The sequence below is a fragment of the Pongo pygmaeus genome, chromosome 2 (genome assembly GCF_028885625.2).
Source record: "Pongo pygmaeus isolate AG05252 chromosome 2, NHGRI_mPonPyg2-v2.0_pri, whole genome shotgun sequence".
In the NCBI taxonomy this organism is placed as follows: Eukaryota; Metazoa; Chordata; class Mammalia; order Primates; family Hominidae; genus Pongo; species Pongo pygmaeus.
This window is the reverse complement of record NC_085930.1, coordinates 64,235,643-64,250,741: the sequence shown is the minus strand read 5'-3', so window position 1 is coordinate 64,250,741 and position 15,099 is coordinate 64,235,643. Positions and strand designations below refer to the sequence as shown.

At 53.3% G+C, this 15,099-nt stretch overlaps 1 protein-coding gene across 2 annotated transcripts in view; it reads left to right on the top strand.

The window, feature by feature from the left end:
* FBLN2 (fibulin 2) overlaps positions 1 to 15,099 on the top strand; it is a 92,140-nt gene that overhangs the window by 60,527 nt on the left and 16,514 nt on the right. The window contains exons 3-9 of one of the 2 annotated variants that reach the window (XM_054483731.2): positions 1,327 to 1,438; positions 2,777 to 2,906; positions 7,139 to 7,319; positions 11,219 to 11,428; positions 12,050 to 12,163; positions 12,876 to 12,977; positions 14,924 to 15,064. In XM_054483731.2, the coding sequence (XP_054339706.1) occupies positions 1,327 to 1,438; positions 2,777 to 2,906; positions 7,139 to 7,319; positions 11,219 to 11,428; positions 12,050 to 12,163; positions 12,876 to 12,977; positions 14,924 to 15,064 (990 nt within the window). The remainder of the gene's footprint in view (positions 1 to 1,326; positions 1,439 to 2,776; positions 2,907 to 7,138; positions 7,320 to 11,218; positions 11,429 to 12,049; positions 12,164 to 12,875; positions 12,978 to 14,923; positions 15,065 to 15,099) is intronic. The other variant, XM_054483732.2, reaches the window with a different exon arrangement.

The following is a 15,099-nucleotide window of genomic DNA, read 5'->3' as shown; positions in this document are numbered from 1 at the left end:
ACCTCCCAGGTTCAAGTGATTCTGCTGCCTCAGCCTCCCGAATAGCTGGGATTACAGGCATGCACCACCACACCTGGCTAATTTTTTGTATTTTTAGTAGAGACGGAGTTTCTCCATGTTGGTCAGGCTGGTCTCGAACTCCTGACCTCAGGTGATCCTCCTGCCTAGGCCTCCCAAAGTGCTGGGATTACAGGGGTGAGCCACCGCGCCCGGCTGACTATATTCTGTATTCTTTTCTTGTTGTTGTTTGTTTGTTTGTTTTTTTCCCCAGGACGGAGTCTTTCTCTGTCACCCAGGCTGGAGTGCAGTGGCACAATCTCGGCTTACTACAACCTCCGCCTCCCGGGTTCAAGCAATTCTCCTGCCTCAGCCTCCTGAGTAGCTGGGATTACAGGTGCCTGCCACCGTGCCTGGCTAATTTTTGTATTTTTAGTAGAGACGGGGTTTCACTCTGTTGGCCAGGCTGGTCTTGAACTCCTGACCTCGTGATCTGCCCGCCTCAGCCTCTCAAAGTGCTGGGATTACAGGCATGAGCCACCGCGCCCAGCCTATATTCTGTATTCTTATAGTAAAGTAAGCTTGAGAAAAAAAAATGTTATTAAGAAAATCATAAGAGAAAGTATGTTTACTATTCATGCATTGGAAGTGGACCATCATAAAGGTCTTCATCCTCGCTGTCTTCAGGCTGAGTAGGCTCAGGAGGAGGAGGAGGGGCTGGTCTTGCTGTCTTAGGGGTTGCAGAGGTGAAAGAAACTGCTGTGTTGTTCCAGGGGTCAAGTGTGTATTCAACATGAACCTTCTGTGAATTTCCTGAGTGAGCTTAAACTTCCCTTGCTGCCACTGCTGCTGTTTTCTTATCTCTTGTCCTGTCTTAGCATCTTAGGTTGGGTTCCTTAGAAGCAGAGCCTGAGCTGGGGGGTCTTGTGCATGTGTTGGTTCATCTGGGGAGACCTCTCAGGAGAAACTCCCTGAGGAGTGAGGGATGAGAGGTGGACAAAGCTGTGGCCCACGTGAGGTCTGACCCTGTGGGAGCTCTAGAGTGTGAGTGGCCCCCACAGAACTGGCTGCTTTGAGAGTGGGGGCTGAGCTCTAGCCCCATGTTAGCCTGTTATCGGCTGGGCTCCTCCCAGCCCCCATAGGGAGGACTCCACCTCACAGACAGTTCACCAAAGACAGTTGTGTTGTGAGCTGTTAGCGACCAGCATGCACAGCAGCAGGGGTGGATGAGTTTGCCTGCCCAGTAAAGGAGACCTGGACAGGCCCCTGCATATCTGCTGGACTTGGTGACTTCTGAATGGTGACTCTGCCTCATGTTGCTATCCACAGGCTCCACCAAGGACCTGATCGAGACTTGCTGCGCAGCCGGACAGCAGTGGGCCATCGACAATGACGAGTGCCTGGAGATCCCTGAGAGTGGCACTGAGGGCAACGTCTGCAGGTAGGGTGGGCTCCCTGGAGCAGGCGGAGCTGCCCATTTGCCTTCTCCAGAACCCTGCTTGCCTAGGACCCCAGGCCCCAGGCAGCCCAGAGAGAGTGCACCTTCACATGTCTCTGGGGCATAAGGGTGATTGGGTGTGGCTGCCGTGCGCCATCTGGCCAGGCTTTCTCCAGGGGTGGAAAGTCCAAGACTGGGCCTAGGAACAAACTAGCCACATAAATTGGTAGCTGGTCTAGTGAGCAAGATCCGAGAAATGTACAATTTGAAACAAGTTTTAAAGGAGTGCTATCCCCTAGGAATAGTCGAGTGCTCCCCTCACCACATGCTGCAGTTGCTGCCGCACTCATGCCACTCGGGCTTTCTCTCCTCTGCCCTCTTCCTTTCTCCGCTTTGCTACCCTTGGGTCTTCAGGAGGCTGGCCTCTCACTGTGCTCCCTTGCTGCTGTGCTGGTTGTTTCTTGTGACTCTGATACCACAGCAAAGCAATCCTTTATCCCCATGCCTTCCCTTTTCCAGGTCCAGGAGAGCTCTTGGTCAGCTGCTCATGCTTTTTTTTTTTCCAGGGACCCCGTCTAACCTACTCATTTTTCCAAATAAGAAAGATGAAGTGCAGAGAGGCAGTGTGATTCACTCAAAGCCACACAGCTCACTGGCAACATGGCCGGGATTAGACCCCATGCTTCCCAATGTCCAGACCACTCTGCTTCCTATAAAAAAAATTTATATTCTAACCTTGTCTTTCCCTTCAGTCATTCTACCAATATGGGGCAACTTAGGAGTTAGAGCATGTAGCACTGGGACCCTGGAGTTTGGGGCTAAGCGGTCCTAGTGCATGCTTCCATCCCTCTTGTGGATGTGCCCCACTTCAGGGGGTGCTGAGCCCTGTCCCCTATAATCCCCGCCGCCCTGTCCTGGCTCTGGCCTCTGCAGCTGATTCGTCAGCCACCTCTGCCCCAGGCAGCCCAACAGTGACTGGCAGGCAGTGACCAGAGACCCGGAGGCTGTGCTCCTCCAGGCTGACCTGTCAGCCTTTTCTGGGATTGGGTCTCTCTGTCCTCCCCGAACGTTGTGGGAGTGGGGACTCTGATGCCAACCCCTCTCTCTCAGAGGTCAGAAACACACATCTCCGAGTCCAGTGGGACCCAGGCCTGCATCTTCTTGGTTAAGCCAAGAAATGAAACCCATGCAACCCAGTGGAGGTTGTGCCGGCTCTGCCACCTGCACCGGCTCCCTTGCTGTGGACCTTGGGCAGGGCTTCCCTCCTCTGAGCCTCACTCACTTTCCACTCTGGGAGGATGGGGTGGGCGATTGGGGGCTGAGTTACCCGCTCTGTTGCAGGACAGCCCAGAGGCACTGCTGTGTCTCCTACTTGCAGGAGAAGAGCTGCATGGCTGGCGTCCTGGGAGCCAAGGAGGGTGAGACCTGTGGGGCTGAGGACAATGACACCTGCGGCGTCTCCCTGTACAAGGCAAGCCTGACCTGTGGTCTTCAAGGCAGGGTGGGGCGGGGCGGGGCGGGAGGCTGGCCTGGGCCTGAAGGTCCTCATGGCCCGAGAAGTTAGGCTGTCCTTGGGGTGGAAGGACTGTTCATCTGTGCAGAAAACATTATCAGTTATTATACTGACCAGTTAATTCACAGAATATTTTTAGAGTGCCACTGTGTGCCCTGGGCATCAGGGATGCAGCAATGAGTAACACAGATGGCATTTCTGCCCTCCTGGGGATTTCTTTCTGGCCAGGAAGACAGAGGAATATCATGAGGAATATGTCAGCACCTGGCGTGGTTGTGCTAAGGAGGAAAACCTAAGGAGAGGCGGGATAAGCAGTGTCAGGGCTGGGGAGGTACTGCAGTATCAGCTGACAGGGGCCAGGGACAGCCTCACTGAGGAGGGGACATTTTTGCAATGCCTGGGGTGGGGGATGTCTGTGAGATGCTTTCAGGCAGAGATGAGAGCCTGCTTGGCATGTCTAGGCTGTGTGGCTAGAGTGCCTCGAGTGACAGGGGGCAGGTGGAGCTGAGCCCAGAGAGATGACAGGGCTCCTGGCCATCATCGGAAGGACTGTGGTTTGACTCTGAGTGAGGTGGACCCCATGGAGAGTTTGAGGGTGTCTTCTGGCAGTTGTGGGGACTGGTTATTGAGAGTGTTTCTCCCACATGGGAGGTGGGATTGGGATGGGGTAAAACCCCACCAGGCAGCAGTGGTACAGAGAACAGTGTGAGCTAACACACAGGCGAGGACGTTGGGAAATGGGGTGTGTGGTCCAGTGGTCTGGCAGCAGTAGAGACAGGCCACCAGGAGTCCTCAGGCTGGAACATAAAGGACAGTAAATGCTGAGAGCTTTGGGCTTCAAGCAGAGTGTCTGTAAAGCTGTGGGAAGGATTTACAGCAGGAGATCAGTTTGTGTACTAGAGCTCATGGTGGCCACTGGGGGACAGGGTGTCAGTTTGACTACAAGTAATGGAAAACTTCCTGGAACACTGGCTTTTCTCTCATATGCTGCAGGCTGGAGGAAGGCAGGGCTGAGTTAGAGGAGTGAGCGGCTCCATGGTCATCAGGAATGGGACACAGGCATAGTGGTCTTGTCCTGCCAGCTCTCATTTGCCACCTCTTGGTCCAGGATGAACTCCAGAAAGGGGCAGGAGAGCCCCCTTGTTTTAAATTATTATTATTATTATTATTATTATTATTATTATTATTTTGAGACAGAGTCTCTGTCACCCAGGCTGGAGTGCAGTGGTACGATCTCGGCTTACTGCAACCCCACCTCCCAGGTTCAAGCAATTCTCCTGCCTCAGCCTCCCGAGTAGCTGGGATTATAGGCGTACGCCACCACACTTGGTTAAGTTTTATATTTTTACTAGAGATGGGGTTTCGCCACATTGGCCAGGTTGGTCTCGAACTCCTGACCTCAAATGATCCACCCACCTTGGCCTCCCAAAGTGCTGGGATTACAGGCATGAGCCACTGCGTCCAGCTTAAATTATTTTTGATCATGGTGAAATACACATGATGTAAAATTGATCGTCTTAACCATTTTTAAGTGCACAGCTCAGTGGCATGAAACACATTCACATTGTTATGCAGCCATCACCACCAAGCATCCAAGGAACTTTCTTATCTTCTCAAGCTGAAACTGTTCCCATTAAACACTAACTCCCATTCCCTCTCCCTGTAGCTCCTGGTAACCACCATTCTGCTTTCTGTCTCTGTGGGTTTGACTCCTCTAGGGAACTCATGTAAGTGGAATTACACAGTGTTTGATCTTTTGTGTCTGGCTTATTTCACTTAGCATAATGTCTTCAAGGTTCATCCATGCCATATGTAGCAAATATAAGTGTTTCCTTCCTTTTTGAGGTGGAATAATATTCCATTGTGTGGACAGACCACATTTTCTGTATCTGTCCATTCATTGATGGACACTTGGGTTGCTTCCACCTTTTGGCTATTGCGAATAATAATTGCTGCTGTGAACATGAGCAGAAGAAGAGCTCCCTTTTTTGAGAGCGGACTGTAGTTCTGCTTAGATTTCATTGGCTGGAGCTTTGTCTCCTGGCTACATCTAGCTGCAAGGAAGACTAGGGAATGTAGTGTCTTTATTCTGGGAGGTCAGGTGCCCCATTGAACATGAGAAAGAAGGGAAACAGACATTGGGATGGATAGCTGGCTGTCTACAGCAGAGGTGAGGGCAAACTAAGACAGTGGCACAGTTTCAGGAAACCTTCCAGAAGAGACCTTATCCTGATTGAGGAGCGGGGGAAGGAATTGAAGAAGCCCAAGGTCTCAAGCCTGGGTGATGGTGACAGAGACCGCTGGATGGTTCTGGCATTTGGGAGAGGATTTTGACTTCAATTTTGGTCATCTTGGGGTCAATTTTTTTCTTAAAACAACTAGTATTAGTGAGAGGACCCTGTTGACAGGGTCTAGAAAGGTTTAGAATCCCCTTTTCCGTCTTTATGTTTGACCCTGGACCAGTTCTCTTTTCTTTCTTTCTTTCTTTCTTTCCTTTCTTTCCTCCCCTCCCCTCCCCTTCCCTCCCCTTCCCTCCCCTTCCCTCCCCTTCCCTCCTCTTCCCTTCCTTCTTTTCTTTCTTTTCTTTCTTTGTTTCAAGACAGAGTCTTGCTCTGTCACCCACGCTGGAGTGCAGTGGCGCCATCTCGGCTCACTGCAAGCTCCGCCTCGCAGGTTCATGCCATTCTCCTGCCTCAGCCTCCCAAGTAGGTGGGACTACAGGTGCCCGCCACCACGCCCGGCTGATTTTTTTGTGTTTTTAGTAGAGACGGGGTTTCACTGTGTTAGCCAGAATGGTCTCAATCTCCTGACCTTGTGATCCACCCACCTCGGCCTCCCAAAGCGCTGGGATTACAGGCATGAGCCACCACGCCCAGCCAGTTCTCTTTTCTGAGCCTCAGCTTTTCTATCTATAAAATGAGGATATTAATCCATGTCTTTTTGGGTGGTTGTGGGGATCAGAGATAATGCAAACTAAGTGTTAAGTATGTGATGGGCCTTCATTAGTGGGAAGTGTTCAACATTGAGAGATGCGAGAATAGAGTATCAGTTAGCTGTTGCTGGGTAACATACCATCCAAAACCTAGTGGCCTGTTGCTGGCTTAATGCATGAAATTGTGGTCAGCTGAGTACTTCTGCTGACCCAAGCCATGCTCAGCTGATCCTGGGGGCGGGGGTGAGTGCTTGCTTATGTGGCTGCTGTCAGCTGACGGCTCCACTGGAGCTAGATGACCTAGGATGGCCTTGGCTGGGATGACTTGTTTCTGCTCCCTGCAGTGTCTCAACCCCCAGCAGGCTAGCATGGGCCTGTTCAGTTAGTGGATGTGCAGAGTTCCAAGAAAATAAATAGAAGCATTCAAGGTCTTTTGAGGCCTAGGCTAAGAACTGGCACACCATCATGTGTATCTCATTCTGTTGGCCAAAGCAAGACAGAAGGCACAACCAAGAGGTTGGGAAATACACACTTTCTCTTAACAGAAGCAGCTGCAATATCACATTGCAAAGACAGTGAACACAGAAAAGATTGAATAATTGTTGCTGTTATTGCAACCAAAATACCACTGTATTTTAAAAGAAATAAAACCAATTTATTTTTGAAGAAAAGCAGCCTGGGCTAGGGTAGATCTACATCTTTAGGAACCTAGTCTTCTATTTTAATGTTTAATTATCTTTAACTTGTAGCTTCCATCTTCAGGGTCACTTCGTGGCCCAAGTTGGCTGCTAAAGCTCCAGCCATCACATATGTGCTCCAAGAAGGAGAAAGAGGGGGAGCAAAAACGATGTACTTGATTCAAGTAGAGTCATCCCCAGTTTAAAGCCCTCCTAAAGGCTCCGCTGAGTGAATCTATCTCTAACTGCAAAGGCCCCTGGGAAATGCCATCTTTTAACTGACTTGAATAGAATTGGGGTTTGCTAGTAAACATGAGGGGATAATGAGTGTGGCTGGGGGGGTTATAGTTCCTTCCACAAAAGGCCATTTATTTGTTACCTGTTTCAAAAGACTTACATTAGTCCTACCCGTGCCAGACTTGGGAAATAGAGGCAGAGGACCCCTCCGCCCTGGGAGAGCGCGTAGTCTGGCAGAGGAGATGAGATAATGGTGAATTCGTCTCCATTTATCAGTCCCTCCCCTGAGCCTAGCTCCAGGCTGGGGCCGGAGATTGGGCAGTGATAACTGTCTCTCCCTGCAGCAATGCTGTGGCTGCTGTGGCCTGGGCCTCCGCGTGCGGGCCGAGGGCCAGTCGTGCGAGTCCAATCCCAACCTGGGCTATCCCTGCGATCATGTCATGCTCTCCTGCTGTGAGGGTGAAGAGCCTCTTATGGTACCTGAAGTTCGCCGACCTCCAGAGCCCGCAGCTGCACCACGGAGAGGTGAGTGCTGCCCTTCCCTGGCTGCGGCATATAGGGTGAAGGCTGGGTGACCTCTGGCCTTCTGTGGGGACCCTGGGTCCATCATCACCTGTGGCTTGAGACACAAGTTCTGCTCTAAACAGAGTTCTGAGGATGGTGATTTCATTGTTTTCTGTGGACTACCCACTCCACCAACTTAACCACCAACTACCACCCATCACCCTTTCACTGTCCACTCACCACCCTCCCCTCTCTTTGTCTATACATCTTCCTCCCTATCTACTTTGTCTATACATCTTCCTCCCTACCCACTTATCAGTCTGCTCTTTTTCCATCCATTGCACTTGTCTCCCACCCATCCTCCCATCCTCTTGTCCATCTCTCCATCCATTCATTCACTCCCTCATTCATCCTCTATCCCATCATCTGTCCATCCATCCATCCATCCAGCCATCTATCCATCCATCCATCCATCCATCCGCCCACCTACCCACCCAATTATCCATCCATCCATCCATCCATCCATCCATCCATCCATCCATCCACCCACCCACCCACCTCCCCACCCATCCACCCATTCACTCACCCACCCATCCATCTATCCATCCATCCATTCATATATGTATCTATCTACCTATCCACTATCCACTCATCCATCCATTTGTTTATCCATCCATCTATCCATCCATCCATTTATCCATCTACCTACCCATCCATTCATTCATTCATCTGTCCATCTGTCCATCTATCCATCTGTCTGATCATCTATTCATCCATCCATCCATCCATCCATCCATCCATCCATCCATCCATCCACCCACCCACCCATCTGTCTGTTCATCCATCTGCTTATCCATCCATCCATCCATCCATCCATCCATGCATCCATCCTCGTTGTCCTTGGTGTCACCCCCTTCTTCTTCCCTTCTTGTGCTGTAGCCACTGTTCCAGCTTCCATGTCCAGTCCCTGTCCCCTAGCCAGGGCTGTCTCCTGGACCCATGACCATTAGCCTCCTCTGTGCCTGGTGGGTCTGCAGGAGCCTGATGAGGGTCCCCCAGTGAGTCAGCAGGTGTCCTTTGTGTACATGGGCCTTGGTGGCCCTGGGGCTGGCGCCATGAGAGTCCTGGCAGGCCTGCTTTGTTGGTGTCCACATGTTCAGCCTCAACTGTTTGGGGACCAGATGTCCAGGTGGGTTCCAGAACCACCAGCCAGTTTTTTCGCTGTTCCTATGGACCGTCATCTGGGGCCCCTGTGGATTTGTCCTGGGCACTTCATGGAGTGGAAATTAAAGCCACAGATGAGGTCCTGGTATCAAGATTAAACTCTTGGCCTCTGGAGTCAGGTAGACTTGGTTGGAATCCTAGTTCCTTTGCTTACCTGGGGCAGGTCACACAGAAGGAAGGCTCCTTCTCGGAGCCTTCACTGTGGCATCTGTCAAATGGTCTTGTATTCTTTACCTTGTTCAATGCAAGGATGAATGATAGGATTTCTGTCAAGGGCTTTTGGCAGTGCCTAGTGATGCACTCAGCATTGCCACCACTGTTGCTGTTACCGTTGCCATGCTTCAGTAGCTCAGAGGGGGAAGATGAGGCCCAGAGAAGGGCAGGATCTTGCCCCAGGCACATGCTGGGTCTTTGGCACAGCCAGGACTGGACACCTTGGCTCTAATGACTCCCATTTCTGCCCCAGTCTTCCTGCTGCCCTGAGTTTTATCTAGACCCAGTCAGCCTTGGTTCCAATTGACCCAGCTCTCTGTTACTATAATGCAAGATGGCGGAAGTCTGTGCATAGGGATTAAGATGCCTGCTGTCCACAGGTGCCAGGGCTCAGGAGATCCTACAGGAAGAGCTCATATCCTGTGTGGTACAGGTGGGAGAACAGATACCTGGATCTCCCATCAGGGTGAGGCAGGGGTGAGTGTGTGGGGGTTGGACCAGGCCAGGCCTGGGCAGATCAACCAAAACAGATGTACCAACCACGCTCGCCAATCCAATGTGGGTACAGAGAGTAAGTCCAGTCCCAGGAAGTGCTACTTGCTGAGATTGGCTCTAAGGGGGCTGGTTGAGTACTGGTGTGAAGGCCAGGTTAGTACCCAGAAGAGTCTGGCTGAAGGTAGAGTTTGGGAGGAAGTCCGGCTTCAAAAGTCAAAGGGCAGGTGGGTGGAAGGGAGTAGGTGGGCAACAGAGCCAGGCACGATCCTGGCCAGAGATCCATGCTCCCTCCTCCTGTGAGGAAGATGCTGGTGAGGGTGAGCTGAGCCTGAATCCTGGAGGTACTGTCTAGCCTGTGGTGTGCTAGGAAGAGCCCTGGGTCCAGGTCTGTCCGCCGCCTGCCTGCAGTGCTGAGTCTCTGCAGGGCCAGACCGCCAGCCATCATGGCCCTGCCTGGAGGCACCGGCTGGGACTGATTGGGCTGCAGCTTAATGTAAACACCCTCCATATGAAACACGTTCCTCAGACGTGACTTCATGCAGCTACTCTCTCTGTGGGCTCTGCTGCCTGGGTGGGGTGGGAAGGGCGGAGGCCCTGGGCTGGCACAGAGCTTAGAGGGGCTGTAAGCCTCCCCCTGAAGTCCTGGCTGCATGTTTTCCCCACAGTTGTCATACAAAGAGCTTCCCAAGGCAGCTGAGCCTCAGGAGCCTTCTTTTCCACTCTCACCTGCTCCCCAGCACAACCCTGGGAGATGGGTTTATCCCAGAATCTGGAGGCACAGTGAGGCCTAGTGCTGCCCAAGTTGACCCAGCTAGGGAAGGCCCAGGTCAGTGGTCACATCTGATCCAATGGAGCCCAGATTTGGAGCCCTTTCTGCTGCTAAGGATGGTCCTCCCTGATGTCACTGAGGTCAGGGGTCTGAATCCATTGTAACACTTTAGTGAGAGCTTCCTTGTGGATCTGACCCTGTCCTATTGTAGGGGACTCAGTGATGAAGACTTGGACCTGGCTCTGATGGGTTCATTCTTACTGCTTGAGGTCTATTCATTCATTTGCCCATCCATCCATCCATCCATCCATCCATCCATCCATCCATCCATCCATCCACCTACCAATCCATCCATCCATCCATCTACCTACCAGTCCATCCATCCATCTGTTCGTCTATCTGTCCACCCATCCATCTACCCATCCACTCATCCACTCTTTCATCTACCCATTCATCCACTCATCCATCCATTCAGCCCACACCCATTCATCCATCCACTCATGTATCCATCCACCTACCCATCCTTCCATTCACTCATCCACCCATCCATCTACTCACCCATCCATCTATCCATCCATTCATCCATTCATCTACCCATCCACCCACCCATCCGTCCATTCAGCCAAATACTCATTCATCCGTCCACCCATGTATCCATCTATCCACCCATCCTTCCATCTACCCATCCATCTATCCATCCATCCTCCTTCATTCATCCACCCATCCAGTTACCACCCATCCACCCATCCACCCATCCACCCATCCATCCATCCATCCATCCATCCATCCATCCATCCATCCATCCATCCATCCACCCATCCATCCACCAATCCATCCACCCACCCATTCATTCATCCACCCATCCACCCACCCATCCATCTACCCATCCATCCATTCATCCACCCACCCCCCCACCCATTCATTCACCCACCCATCCACCAACCCATCCACCCACCCATCCACTCACCCACCCATCCATCTACCCATCCATCTATACCCATCCATCTATCTATTTACCTGCCCACTCACCCATCTGTCCATCCATCTATCCACCCATCCACCCACCCACCTACCCATCCATCCTGCTTCATCCATCCTTGCTGTCTGCTGGACACACAGAGGTCTTGATGAGGACCTGCACTAGTTTACCAAAGCTGTTGGTCTCAGCCACCTACTCTGACCAAGCTGGCTCTGTCTTGAGCTCTAACCCCTGTCCTAGTTTCAGAGGCAGAGATGGCGGGCCGAGAGGCCCTGTCACTGGGCACGGAGGCCGAGCTGCCCAACAGCCTGCCGGGCGATGACCAGGATGAGTGCCTTCTCCTCCCGGGAGAGCTGTGCCAGCACCTTTGCATCAATACTGTGGGCTCTTACCACTGTGCCTGCTTTCCTGGCTTCTCACTGCAGGACGATGGCCGCACTTGCCGCCCAGGTAAGGGCCCTGATGGCCAGGGCAGGGGCTATGGGAAGGGCTGATCTTGCCAGGGGGTGTGGCATTCCTGGGGTGCACACTGTGGGGTCCTTCACTTCCTGCTACCCCACACGTTGGAACCCACAGAAGCCTGAGGCTTCCAGTGATGGGGGATTTGTGAGGCAGGAAAGATAGAAGCTTTCTTCCTGGGGCTCCATCTGCAGGGACCTGGCCCCGGCACCTTGTCCCATATTCGAGTGCAGGGACAGGCTCAGGCCACAGAGGCTCTCACCAAAACCCAGCTATCTCCCCAGTGCTGGGCCCATGGTGATCCTGAGGGATTTCCTCCCAGCCACTGGTCCCAGAATTGGTTGGTTTTTAATCCAGACACTCTTTTTCCTTTCCCCCCCTCTCTTCTTCCTTGTCTCCTTTCCTTCTACCCCCTCTGCCCCTAGTAGCTGAGACTGATCTTTCCCAAGGTATATGCACACTCCAAACCTCATTTAACTCTCATGTGAAATGGTGGGGGGGAATTAAATGTCAGTGCCCTGCGTGAGAAGGGCAGGTGCCTGGAAGTGCCTGAGGCCTGGCTGAAGACCTGAGACCTCCCCGCAACCCCCCACTTTGCTCTACCCATGACAGAGGGTCACCCTCCAGAGCCGGAAGCCCCACAGGAGCCTGCACTGAAGTCAGAATTTTCCCAGGTGGCCTCTAACACCATCCCGCTGCCACTGCCGCAGCCCAATACCTGCAAAGGTAAGCAGTGGGGGTGGTGTCTCCAGGACAGGGCCCAGGGTCCAGGGGGTGGGTCTCGGCTGCTTGCAGGTGGTGAGCTGTCTGGTGCTAGGTATGTGCAAGATGGCCCCTCCAAAGGATGTGCTTCTGTTTTGGGGATGATGGGCTTACCCGGGGCTGAGTGAGGAGCTGAGGAAGTCACTGGGGAGATGTGGTGTGGGGGCAGCCTAGGGCCTGGTGTGTGACTCCAAACAAGCCAGTTAGCTGCTTTTTGTCTCCATTCTTGTAACGTTAAGGTATTCAAATCCTGGTTTGCTGACCTGTTGTGGAGGCTGTGTTCAGTGCTGCGTGGAGAGTCCTCTTCTTTGTTGTTCTTCTCCTCATTCCCTTCCCCTGCTTTTTTCCCTGCCCCCTTCTCTTTCTCTTCCTCCTTCTCTCTTCTCCTCCATCTCCTCACTGTTCTTGCTGTCACTGAAGGCATGGGCTGGGATCCGAGTGGTGGGGGAGGTAGACACAGAACGTCATCCCCGACGCCAGACGGTGTTGGAGCAGACTTAATGGATGAACCAGTGAAAAGGACCAGGAGTGGGGTTCCTTGTCTCTCAGCCTCCCTGCCTCCAAGGGGCCTTGTTTCTGTGTCTCACTAGTAGGTTAGAGCCAGGGATGGGGAATGAGCCAGTGTGGACCAAGGCCAGGGCCTGGTGGTCTCTGATTTCTGTGTGGTTTCCTCCAGACAACGGACCCTGCAAGCAGGTGTGCAGCACTGTTGGGGGCTCAGCCATATGCTCCTGTTTTCCCGGCTATGCCATCATGGCGGATGGCGTGTCCTGTGAAGGTGAGTGCCTTGGGGTGCCCTCCTACCTGTGCAAACCTGAGTTGGCCTGTGATGGGGGCCTCCAGGTGGGGGTGGCTGGGACTTAAAACTTGCTGAGTTTGTGCAGGAAAAGTCTTGGCTTCTGTGATGAGCACCCCCAGTGGAGCAGGTTAAACAGTCACTCCCTCTCACCATACATGCGGTGTGTACATGCATTCCAGGGTGGGCCTGCAGCGTGGCTGCATAGGAACAGGGCCCGGACTCCTCACATGGTGTTGCTCCGCATTTCCTGGAGCAGTGCTTCTCCCGCTGAGTGTGCACCTGAGTCCCTGGAGGCCTGGGTCAAACAGGCAGTCCTGAGATTCTGCCGAATCCCCAAAGATCGAGTCAATAGGTCTGGGTGGGTGGGCCTGAGAATTTGTGCTTCTAACGAGGTGATATGGATGCTGCTGGTCCGTGGACACCACCTCCACTCACCTTGCCCTTGAGGATTGCCCTGGTCTGTGCAGCCATGTCCAGGCCTGGGTGGAGAGGGGGAAGGGGAAGCAATGCCGGTTGTTTTAAGGGCAGCCGGAAGTGTCCCCGATGGGGAGTGGGAGGGAGGCTGGACAGCAGGAATGCCTGGCTGAATCTGTTCCCAAATAAAGGACATTGGTGATGATTAGCTGTCCAAGGATCACATTCTTTTCACTCCTGTGGCCCCGCCTAGGTCTGGGTCTTGTCTTTGTGGGGCCTCTGTGGGCCAGGACCCCCCACTGTAAAATGAGGCCACTGGATCCAGCACCTGCTGGGTTGGTTCCCACAGTGAATGGCTTCTGAAGAACCAAGCTGAGAGGTCTCAAGACTCCACCTCCTGCCTGGGGGCAGGACAGAAATGGAGTACGCAGAGTCTAGGAAATACGGCAGTTCTGGCTCAGATGAGACCCTGGTGGGTGTCCGGGGGAGAACAGAGTCAAGTCTGCCTGGATGAATACCCACATCCCTCCCAGAAGCTGAAAGCCCATGTCCATCCCCAGCCGAGACTGTGTTCTGATGTGAACAAACACCATCCTACGAGCCCAGAGAGGACAGTAGACTTGCCCAGGGTCCATGACGTGGCAGTGACCGGCAGGCCTTCCTCTCCGATGCTGGGGGCAGCTCTCAGGTCCAGGTGGTGCTGGGTTCTCTGGGCCCTGCCCCCCATCTCCCAGGGCCCTGAAGATGTAAGGGCTGCATCTTTTCTGGGGCAGGCCTCCTTTGGGCCCAGTCCTGTGAGGCCCCTCTGCCTATGCTGGTCATGCAGCCTAGCCCATGTCTGCGTATCCCCAGGACCCCCTCCCTCCTCTGGAAGCCCTGGCAGTGAAAGCTGGGGTCCAGGTTGCAATGGGCATTCAGAGGGGCACCTGCTCTGCGGAGGAGCGCTGCTCAACTCTGCTGCATTGGAAATAATCAAGTGAGTTCCAAACATGTTGAGCACAAGAATGATTAAAACACTTCCAGATTTCAGGTTTCTCTTGAAACTTTGTGAAATCTGCATACATGGGGCCCACACCCCTGTCCCCTTTTGGATGGAGCACAGACACTCAGTGTCCTGGAGCCGCTGTGGGCCCTTCCCTGGTTTATTTGGCTGGCCTGGTCCCCTAAGTACTGGACTTTGCAAGCTCTCGGTGGCATGGTTCTCTTGGCGCCTGTGGATGTGGGAAGTATTGAGTGCGTACAGGAGGCAGCCTCTGGTCCTGTCCCCACTGTGACTGTGGGCAGCCACCCACCCTCTCTGAGTCTCACCTCGCCACCATCCTTACTGGGGCAGTGGGGACCAGCTCTGCACATTCAGACTTGGGCCCAAGGCCCAGCTACACAGTCAGGCGGGGAGGCCTCAGGCAGGCCCCCGCCCCTTGCTAGGTCTCATTCTCCTGTCACTGGATGCTCCGTGGCAGCCCATGTCCCTCTAACAGTCCTTCTGTTTTTCCTCCTGCGGCTGCCACTAGACCAAGACGAGTGCCTGATGGGTGCTCATGATTGTAGCCGGCGACAGTTCTGTGTGAACACCCTGGGATCCTTCTACTGTGTCAACCACACAGTGCTCTGTGCTGATGGCTATATCCTCAATGCGCACAGGAAGTGCGTGGGTAAGCCAGGGCCCCGCCTGCCGCCTGCCGTCACA